Genomic DNA, 11,162 nt, shown 5'->3' with positions numbered 1-11,162 from the left:
CAGGCATACAACAAATGATGAGGTGCCAGTCAGTCTCAGGGGGACATGCGCACATACACCAATCAGCCACACATTAAAACCACAGACGGGTGATGTAAATATTGATTATTTTGTTCTATTACACATGACCTGTCAAGGGGTGGATATATTCGGGTGCAAGTTAATAGTCAAGTCTGAAAAGTTGATGCATTGGAAGCAGGAAAAAAAATTAGCATTTGTAGGGCTCTAAGTGCCAAATTCTGATGAATTGAAGCCCAAAATACATTGATGTGCATTAAAATCAAAAGGTAATCCATCAGATCCAATCCCTCAAAAGAGATACTGTAGCATAAATTGCTGAAAATGTTAACCCTGGCTATGATAGGAAGGTGTCAGAACACAGAGTGCATCATAGCTTGCTGCATTCAGAACTGCACTGCTACAAGTCTGGTCCAGGTGCCCATTCTGACTTCTGTCCACCAACAAAAGTGCTTAAAATGGATATCTACGCATCAGACCAGGACCATAAACAAACACGTGTTGAATCCAGAGGAACCTCATACGGACATGTGACCAAAAAGTGAATCTGTGCACAAATAGTAAACAGAGCTCAGCACTGAATCAGGAACCTATGAGATTTAAGACAGCAACACAGTACAACAATTTTAATATTTTTCAGGTCTCTCAAAGTCTTAACATCACACCCAAATACATACAGTTTGTGTGTGCTATACATTACTTTCCCCATAGAAAATAATTTGAATCATTAAGCAGCATTATTTAACAATCTGGCAAATGAAAAGTCACCTCCTCATTACCCACACAATAGATTTGTTTTATTCATTCCAAATTAAATATGTTGAAATACAAATCCAACAACAAAATGAATGTATATTTAGGACACTAAATACTATATAATTCATATAACAATATAAAGTTTTTTTCCACTATGAACAAGCTGGCCTTATTTTTCTGAACATGTTCTGTCCATCTATTTCCATCCATTAAATTACATCTTTACTAACTGATAGGTAGCTAAATATTAAGGGCTACAAACAGATCGTATGTCTACTGCAAGTCAAATCGTAAATTCAAAACATTTTTTTAATAGTGAGATATTCCACTTTCCACTCCAGTATTACATACTGTTTACATTTTACAGTTCACACATTTCACAGAATGTTTTATAAAACAGGCAAAAAAAACCATACAACCAACTAAACGAAACATTCAGCAGTGACCAGTAAGATTCATGCTCAAGCTTTGGACAGTTATAATAGACTTGAACTACATCCATTATTAAATTTCTCTGAATTAATGTTCTCTGTGAGGTATATGGATTTAGTGTGAATAAGCGCTTTGTTTTCAGATCCCCTGTTTTGAGTTTTTAGTGTTTTTAGAGCCTAGGATTTAATCAGCTCGGACATGGCCTCATCTGGTCCACTGACATGGTTGCGTACCACAACACTGGCTGTCTCTGTTCGACAGCTTCGTGTTGTCCGGAAGGTTCTCATGTGCCTCAGCTCCATGTCATCCTCCTCTGAGACCCTGATGAATGGGCACCAGCGGAAAGCTCGACGGAAACCTGACCGGAATCTAAGGAGAAGCAGCAGGCGTCTGTTCAACAAAACACTGTTTTTATTCTTTCGCAAACATACTTAAAATGTTGTTAAGCTCATATCTTTATTGGTTTATAAAGATAAATGAGATAAAAGTTGTAAAGTGACACTGTATTCAGAATAATTATGCTAGAATGTTGAAATGTTTTAAACAGTATTAATCGTAATAACACTTTTACCATATCTATGCATTAATATGCACAAAACTTAGTTATGAAACTATTAATGCATCAGTCTATTCAGCCATCTATACAATTATAGAACACAGTGTAGTTCATTAATGAATTATCGGTATTATTTAAGATAGACATATATGAATCTATGAATGTTTTATATACCTTTGGTTCAGGCAGCAGTATATGATAGGGTTGTACATGGTGGAACTCATAGCTAACCAGAAGATGGCCAAGTAGACCTGCTGGATGTAACGCTGGTTGTATATGTCCTTCTTGAAGCTGCCCAGGATGAAGTAGATATGATATGGGAGCCAGCATATAGCAAAGGTTGTCACCACAATAATCATCATCTTCACAACCTTGAATTAAATAAAAGAATAGTGTGAGTGTTTCTCCATATTTGATGCACAGATCTAAAATCACTGAGAGTAGTAGTTGTGGCTGCTACTACTGCTATGCTAAATATAAAGATTAATGTGTGGATTTGATATGTATTGCTCTGACTAGCTAATGCCCAAAATTGACCTTTTTGATTTTATCTCATTGAAGTTTTATTTAATATTGTTAAGTAGTGTGGCACTTTAGAGTGATTGTTCGGGATCCTATGGCATAAAATGACATGTTTAAAGCTAGTCATGTCAGTTAGGTGATAAACTGTAGCTAGCCCAACATTGCAAGAGCAAATTTATGCAACCAAACAGAGCATCAAAATCAAAGGAACAGAAGAGTTCATGTAAATTTATAGACATAATGCAATGTCATCCCTTAGTACATCGGACAAGGAAGAGAAAAAAGAGACATGACATTGGCTCCTAATTGATTGTGATGTGAAGGGGTGTTAAATTCAGTACGTTTTAAATCCAGCAACACACTCAAGCAGAAACTGTGTATTGTGTATTGTGTAGACCTACACTTTTTCCCTGCATTGTTCTTTACCCAATCTTTAATGGTTTAGGCTGCTAGATGGGGCCTTGTTTTTCTAGAATATACTTACCTGTCCTGACATGTTTACCTCAACAGTTTCACACGAAATCCTATCTCTGTTTCAATTTCAAAACAGAGAACTTTACCAGAAACCATAAAGCACCCAGTTTAGTAGCAAAACATCTTTATTACTGTAGCTGAAAGCCAATCTCCAAGACTACCAAGAGTACCCAAACTACTGTGTGGCTTTGTATATGTAAATTGTTAAATAAATTTAATTGTCAGAGTAGCATGGGCAGGTATATTAAATCTGACCTTGCGCTTGGCTTGAATCTGGTTCTGGTAGTGGTCTGAGGCCTCGCCTGGGATCTTGCTGCCCCATAGACGTTGGCCCACCATACTGTAAGTCACTAGCATCACCAGCAGGGGGAGCAAGTAGATCAGGATAATGACAGCAATCTGGTACCTGCAGAGGTTTGAGAGGGGATTATTATTCACATGCGTTTGTGTGAGAGTTAAAAATGTAAGATAAGATTCCCTCTTCGAATGCAATTTATTTATAATTTAAAATATCTACCTGTTTTTAAACCCTTAATCAAAAAGAATGTAATAACATTATCAATAAGAAATATTAATAATAAATAACTACAGCAAAATCTGTAAAAAAATTTTTTTATATATATATATATATATATATATATATATATATATATATATATATATATATATATATATATATTTTTTTTTTTTTTTTTGTGATAGTCTAGGCCAACCAAAGTTTCCTGGAAGGACAAGGGGTTAAACGTTTAATGTATTCATCATAAATAATGTATATGGTAGTATTATACCCTAGTGCTTATGTTGGAACAAATTTTAATGTAAATTACCCTCCAAAATAGGATAATTTTAATGATTCCACTTTGCAAAAACAAATCAATTTCCCCATCTGTTTTTTTCTCTTAATTTTTTTTTTTGGTCTTTCTTACGAGAGCTGGTGTTTTCCACCGTAGTCATCTGGCCATTCCACCATGCAGACCGTGCGGTGGGAGTAGACTTTAGTGCTTGAGTAGAAACACTGAGGGAAGGCCAAGGAGAAAGCCACAGCCCATATAACACCAATCACTACTTTGGTGGTAGTAGAGGAAAGTCTGGACCTCAGTGGATGGATAATGGCCATGTATCTGTGATGGTAAAAAAAAATTATCACACCTTACTAAATTAATAGACATACAATAATAATAATAATAGCCATGCTAAAGACATTAGATTTCACAATAAAATCTATCATACTCTGCAATGTCATATGTTCATTGTCATTTTCAAATCAAACATAATTAAATGATACGCATGTTTGTAAGTACAACTAATCAGGGGCTGTCAACAAGGAAACGGTAATTATGTCAACACTTTTTTAATGAGGCGGCAGAAAATCCAATCAAAATTGGCTCTGATATCACTTAAGACTAAAGAGGCTTCTGTAGAGTATAAATATTTAATGCAGAACTGCTTTGCTGACATTTGTAAATGGTTATTCATTTATATTTTTAATTTAAAATCCCATTCCTTGTCATGAATGGTGTCTTACGCAATAAGCTAATAATAGGATATATCTTTTGGCCTATAGGAAAAAATGAAAATTTAAAACGAAATGCTCAATATTTGTATAGTAGCACAAATCAGATGAGAAATAAGTAATGAAACAATGAACACACACATACACACTTTTAGAAGAATAGAGAGTAGGCAAGAGCAATATAATATTTTTGTTATTGTTTCTAACAATACTGATATTATTAAAAGATATTATCTTTTAGGCAGTGCTTGTATTCTCCACTGAATGTGACTAAGTAGACCAGAGAAAAGCTGATTTAGATCTGTGTTTGTGATTATCTGCGTTTTTGCTCTGTTTACCTGCGTTTTTATGGTTGAAAGACTTCAATTTTCTACGTAGCACAGCCTTTTAGGTATCAGGCATAAAGAAATTACATGAATCATTAACATATATATTTCTTGTCATACCAATTCTGAGGCTACACTGATTCTCTGAGTTGAGTAAAGAGAAAAAAACCCTATAAAATAGTAGCTGTGAGTTGTGTGGATGTACAGCATAGAGCATTTAAGACATACTTTTGTTTAAATTTTTCACAAAATGGCACTGTGGGAAATGTCAGTATTGTGAGTGGTGGCTCCAGTGGGGGAGAGTGGTGGCTCCAGTGGTTAAGGCGCTGGATTACTGATCGGAAGGTCGGGGGTTCAAGCCCCGGTATTGCCAAGCTGCCACTCTTGGGCCCTTGTGCAAGGCCCTTAACCCTCTGTGTGCTCCAGGGGCGCCGTATCATGGCCGACCCTGCGCTCTGACCCCAGCTTCCAAGCAAGCTGGGATATGCGAAGAACAACATTTCACTGTGCTGTAATGTATATGTGACAAATAAAGGCTACTTATACTCTCTCTCTCTCTTTCTCTCTCTCTCTCTCTCTCTCTCTCACACACACACACACACACACACACACCTATTTGTCAAATTATTCTTTCAAGGATCTTCTATTAGCATAATTGTTAGAGCAATTATTAATGCTATGTCTACACCTTTAACCTGAACCATAAACTGTGTAACCCAAAAAAAAAGCCAAAGGATCTGAAGTCTTAAATATTCATGCAGGACTTTTGGACCCCAGCAAGAACATGTATATGCACACACACACACACACACACACACACACACACACACACACACACACACACAATATAATATAAATAATTTTAGAACATTATAATACATGGACTGTAAATATGCAATACAAACATACAGAAATGCAACGTCCAAAGTGAATCATGAGTTAAATCCATACATTAATATCTTCCTAAATTATTGTTATAATAACAGCAGTGTGACTATAAAGCCCAAAGTGTCCTATTGCACCTTATGGATGCTATAGTAATGTAATCGAGAAAAGACCACTCCCTTTAGGATAAATAGGTATTATCATGATCTTAACATGATCAGTTACAAGTATTGATTTGTAGTCACTCCTCCCTCTAAAGGGACAAGTGGACATGAAACAGGGCAAAAAAAAAGAGCACTACAGCGTTGTAAAGCCACCGACCTGTATGTTATCCTCTTATGTCACGTGCCTTTGTTATATATCAATAATATTTTTCTTAAAACATTGCATGTGCAAGTGGACATAAACGATAAGTGGCATTAAAGCAAAGTTTTAAATTGAACAAGGATACATTATTTATATTTATTTATAATATTGCTATTTTCTATTGAATTAAAGTTCTGCAAACTGAACAAAAAAAGGTTTTCATATGATGTTGGAGTGCAAGCCAACAATTATTTATTTATGGTGGAATGAATTAGTCAATCAGACTAGGGTGTGACCAGATTGACATCAGATTACTGTAACCACAAAATGGACTTGTAGACTATATATTAGATTAGAGGGTAACTAATGAAAACACTACATCTGAATTATTACGCAATACTTTTTGTTTTAAAGACATGGTATAGCTCCACGACTTACACTGGGATGAGAGTAATGAGAAGTGATGAAGATAGTGCTCACCTGTCCACAGCGATAGCAGCCATCGAGTAGATGCTGGAGAAGACAGCAGTGATGGGGATAAAGTTCTGAAATTTGCAGTAGCCCAAACCAAAGTACCAGTCGTTGTGCAGCGCGTATACAAAATTGAAGACGGTGTTAAAGGTGGCCATGGAGACGTCGGAGAAGGCCAGGTTCACGATGAAGTAGTTGGTGACGGTCCTCATGCGTTTGTGCGCAAGGATGATCCAGATCACGGTGACATTTCCCACCACGGACACCAGCACCACCAGAGAGTAGGCGAGCGCCCACAGAGCCACTTGCCACGCGGGTTGCGCGAACAGGTTGGAGGAGGTCCCGTTCCACTCATCACCGTATCCATCGTACAGCACTGATGTAAACGAGAGAGGATCCGAGGTGGGATCCATAATCATGTACCGCTCGCACCCGGAATCCCACACGTTTCAGTGGAAGTGGTACATGGCATTCCCAACAGTGCCAATCACAAACGCATTTGGGACCGAATATGTGCACAGTAAACACACTGAAAATGCGCTGCGGTTCATTTTCCCAAAACAAAAAAAATCATTCAGAACTTGATAAGAGAAAGAAAATTGGAGTAAGGTTTAGTGCGCTTTCTCTGGCGAGCAAGTCTGTAGCACCTCCAGCAGCCTAGTGGTGCGTAATTGGCAAGCATGCGGGGAGCTCCAAGAGAAGTGTGCATGTGTGTGTGTGTGTGTGTGTCGTGGTGGTGGGGGTGATAGTGGGTAAAAAGTAAATGGGTGAAGGTGGATGTACTTGCAAGTGCATTGCACAAATCATTCTTTCTATTAACAGCAGCCCAATAGTTGCTTCCCACTCCAGTGATACCATTCATACCAGAAATACTGGAATTTCTATTGAAAACCTGCAAATGCACTTCCTGCGCATCCAATTCGCAGTACTTACTGGTTTCAACAATGACACTCATTTATTCATTCATTAACCACGACTTTACAGAATCATTCATTTCCACTCATTTTTTTCTTATCAGGATTCATCACTGGGGTGTGACATTGGGACACACCCTGAATAAGAGAATGCCAAAAACTCAGCCCTTCCTTTCTGCACACTACTCATTCACAGATATATAAAGATTTTAGCATAGCCAATCTGCTTAACATGTTTTTTGGGAGATGGGGAGAAGTCTGAAATTCCGGAGAATACCAACATAGACACAGAATGAATAAATGTGGTAATCTGAGTTTAGGACGTGGTTTTGTGTGTTGACATTACTACCCGCAGTGCCACTATTCTGCCAGGTATAGCCTTACTGTATGGGGGTTATACATTTCCTATAATGAACACCTACTACTACTACTACTACTACTACTACTACTACTACTACTACTACTAATAATAATAATAATAATATTAATAATTAATAATTGAAGATCTATCAATTTTTACAATCATTTATTTATACATTTATTCACTTTATTCTGATTATGATTAAAGATCATAGATTCCAGGAATACTGGGCATTGGAATGGAATACACTCTCTAACGAAGTCCATCTCAAAGTATGTAACAGATGTTATGTTCAGTGTCCAAGTCAATCAGATTAGTGTCATTGGGAGTCATTGTTGTGGTTGCCTATTTCAACAGATACTTTATCTAAGTACTCTTTTGATATGAAATCTAATTGTTTATAGGCCTGAAAGGAGCTCTTTGACAGTCCTGGGATCCTCCCAGTCACAAATGTCACTTTCTTTTGTGACCTATAGTGGAAAAAGTAACTTAAAGTGAGAAAGCAGGCAATCATCCCCTGCCTTCACAAACAGTGCCAAACAACAAATTTTAGAGATTTGTTAGTAACTTTCTGTTATTTTCACATCTTTCAACAGAGTCAGTACTTGGCAAAATAAGAACATAAAATCCAGTGTCAAATACAGCAGACAAGCCTATTGGCTTTCTTGAGTAATTGTGTGAAATGAAAAAGGTAATACAGTTTATAGCCGTGAGCGAAGAGTGCGCAGATGGAAAACGTCCAGCAATATTGAGTGGCTATAACTGTCACTTGATAATGTGCCTTTCCCTACACCTGAGTCCTGATGCAGTTTTGATTTTTCAGTCTAACATTCATTGCTTTTTTAGTTTGTCATTTTAGGCCACAGGGATTTTAGCACTTTTGTGATTGTGACCACTATATAATCTGTATCTCTCTATTGCACAATGCTGCCTATAAACCAATTTTTTAGGACCTGTTTTTATATTAAAAACATATATAATGACAAAGAATATGTTAATAATTTAGGAAGCACTTACATTGCTATAAAAACAGTACAATTAAAAGCCATTTCTTTAAACATTTTTAAATTCTATATTGTGTTCATTATTTGTATGTTATAAATACTGTAGGTGGCCAAATATCATATTGTGGCAGTGTGGGTAGTTACCTTTTCACATTACCTTTTTTACACAAAGTTTGGACTTGCCTACAATTAAAATGTAAAAAAATGTTGGTAACTGTCATGTCATGCTTTTAATAATTTATTGTTACATTTTATGTTGTGATGTTTGTTAAACATAGATTCATTTTTTAGGAGCCATTTGTTCACTCACAAGGCCCTGTTTCTGCTTGTTTGAGTTTTAATAAAAACATCAGGTTACAGAGGAACCACAAAATACATCTGTTTTCATAAATCCTCTGTTCAGAAAATGTTCAGCAAAAACATTTTTGACCATTACACAATAAATATTTCCTGACTGAAAGTTTCTTATTTATTTATTTTTGTTTGTATTTAAATATTGTTTCATAGCAATTTTTTTATTAGTATTTTTTTTAAATGTATTTTACATGTTTATATTAACCAGATACAAGTCTAGGTTTAGGGTAAACCCATTAGAAAGCACATAATAATAATCCTGTGATTTGAATACCAGCTGACATAATTGTCAGAACGTCTCTTAAAGATAATCAACACCTTCTGCCAAACAAATTCAATATCCCTGTGATCAATTATCAATCATTATAATACAATGCAATGCGTTCAAACGAACCATTGACTGCCTGAAAACGGAGTGTATCCCGTGAACATGACTCACATGCTGATTGGATAAATCACCTATCAATCAATTATCCTTTATCCAATAGGCTGCAAGATAGCGCCGCGTTTCACTGAGGTTATTTCTATGCAGCAGTACAGGTTACTATACTGTTCAGTACGGTAGAAAGCCGTTGGTTAGAGTAAAATTTCGCTAAAGTACCCGGAAGAAATTATGCTGAAGCGAAATTAAAGACAACAAACATGACGGAGAGTGTTCGATACTGTGCGAGGTGCTCGTACCTTTTGCTAAAGTTTGTTTTAGTGGTCTATGCTACACTTTTCTGGGTAAGTCTGCTCTTACTTCTTTCATGTTCATCGCAAATTACACCTGATCGCTAACTACTTTTACTGGATCTTAAAATGGATTAGGACAGTCAGCTGTCCAGGTTTGAATAAAGACTTCAGTATCCGGTTGCATTCTTACAAAACTAAAGAAGCAACTTTTTATAGGTGCTGAACACGTTAGATTTACCTGTGGGTTGCCACACCCTGTGTGTTTGTGCGTGGGTCGGCCATGTGCGTCATTTACCTGTCTTTAGCAAAACTCCTTATCTTTCCTTCCTTTACACATTCGACGACCTTTTCGAGGATCGACAAAGCAAACATACACGGAGTTGATTCCAACAAAGTGTGATTAAACGTTCTATAGACGTTTCTTTATAAGAGGAACAATTTATAGTTCACGCTTATAAACAGTGCCTGATTCACCATTAAAGTGCATTGATCATACCTGTAATATACAGCCTCCTATTAAAAATACTGTATATCTCCTAAAGATTTACTCTCCATCTTAACTTAAAATTAAAATTAACTACAATTAAAAAAAAAAAAAAACTTACTACGATGTGTAAAATCTAAATAGAAACAGACTTTAATATTTTTCCAATCATATAAACCAATATTTTATTTACAATAGAAGATATGTGAAATGTTTAAAATTAGAAAATATACTATAAAAAAAATAAAAAAACCCGGGTAAATATGGATTTAATGTTCGCAACACAAGGCTGGAAAAGGAACAGTTACTAAAAAGTAACAACTGGAGAAAACTTTCCCAATTTGGTTAGTTGGCAACATGTCAACAACATGATTGGGTATAAAAGAGTATACTGAAAAGGCACAATCGGTGCCAAAATGTATATACAGGTTTTAGAGCAACGTATGCTGTCATCCAGATTAGGTCTTTTTTCAGTCAAGGCCTTCCATATTTCAGCAAGATGATGCTCAATCGCATACTGTGTCTATTACAACAGCAAGGCTTTGTAGTAGAAGAGTCCAGGTGCTGAACTGGGGGCTGCAGTACAGATCTTTCGCTATTTGAAAACGCATCATGAAACTAAAAATATGACAGGATACCAGGACGGTTAAGCAGCTAAAATCTTATATCGGATACAAAATGGGATAACATTCCTCTCCCAAAACTCCAGGTGCTTGTCTCCTCAGTTCTCATATGTATACAGACTGTTGCAAAAAGAAGAATCAGGGCTACACAGAACTAAGGTGCCCTGACATGTTTTAGCAGGACAGTGCACCTGTACACAACAGCATGAGCTCAATTAACAAATTGTTCGGCAAGTTTGGAATTGAGAGAATGTAAGTGAGTTGCTCAGAGCACAGCATGCTTTTGAGATAAATTGGCACATTGACTGTGCTCAAGGCTTTCTGACTTGACCTCAGTGCCAAACACCATTAATGCTGAATGATCACAGATATCTGCTGTAATGCTCAGAATTTAGCAAAAAGGGATATTACAAAGGTGCAGGATGTTACAACAGCAAACGCTACTGCACAGTTTGGGAGTTGGGTCATATGGATGTGATGGTGAGGTG

At 36.6% G+C, this 11,162-nt stretch overlaps 2 protein-coding genes across 4 annotated transcripts in view; one reads left to right on the top strand and one right to left on the bottom strand.

Moving 5' to 3' along the window:
- Nucleotides 1-368: 368 nt before the first annotated feature.
- Nucleotides 369-9,878, bottom strand: tacr2 (tachykinin receptor 2). 3 transcript variants are annotated; one of them, XM_083538515.1, is made up of 6 exons: nucleotides 9,574-9,878; nucleotides 6,269-6,635; nucleotides 3,685-3,879; nucleotides 3,014-3,164; nucleotides 1,937-2,133; nucleotides 370-1,596 (listed from the first exon to the last, which is right to left on the bottom strand). In XM_083538515.1, the coding sequence occupies exons 2-6, from the start codon at nucleotides 6,469-6,471 to the stop codon at nucleotides 1,383-1,385; spliced, it is 960 nt and encodes a 319-aa protein (XP_083394641.1). In that variant the 5' UTR covers nucleotides 6,472-6,635; nucleotides 9,574-9,878; the 3' UTR covers nucleotides 370-1,382. The 3 variants fall into 3 exon arrangements, with proteins under 3 accessions (XP_083394639.1, XP_083394641.1, XP_083394640.1); XM_083538513.1 differs by lacking the exon at nucleotides 9,574-9,878 and having other exon boundaries at nucleotides 369-1,596; nucleotides 6,269-6,926; XM_083538514.1 differs by lacking the exon at nucleotides 9,574-9,878 and having other exon boundaries at nucleotides 372-1,575; nucleotides 6,269-6,917.
- Nucleotides 9,350-11,162, top strand: part of tspan15 (tetraspanin 15) — a 35,719-nt gene continuing 33,906 nt past the window's right edge. Inside the window, exon 1 of the mRNA XM_083538527.1 lies at nucleotides 9,350-9,618. Within this exon, the coding sequence (XP_083394653.1) occupies nucleotides 9,535-9,618 (84 nt within the window). The 5' untranslated portion in view covers nucleotides 9,350-9,534. The remainder of the gene's footprint in view (nucleotides 9,619-11,162) is intronic.

This window comes from Silurus aristotelis (genome assembly GCF_946808225.1).
Source record: "Silurus aristotelis genome assembly, chromosome: 4".
In the NCBI taxonomy this organism is placed as follows: domain Eukaryota; kingdom Metazoa; phylum Chordata; class Actinopteri; order Siluriformes; family Siluridae; genus Silurus; species Silurus aristotelis.
Note: the sequence above shows the minus strand (reverse complement) of the source record. Positions and strands in the feature narration are given on the sequence as shown.

Coding starts and splice junctions, on each gene's coding strand:
- tacr2 (XM_083538513.1), bottom strand. CDS start 6,678: ATGATTATGGATCCCACCTCGGATCCTCTCTCGTTTACATCAGTGCTG. Junction 3,165..3,684: donor GGTGGAAAACACCAGCTCTC/GTAAGAAAGACC, acceptor AAACCTCTGCAG/GTACCAGATTGCTGTCATTA. Junction 1,597..1,936: donor TACTGCTGCCTGAACCAAAG/GTATATAAAACA, acceptor TTTGTTGAACAG/ACGCCTGCTGCTTCTCCTTA.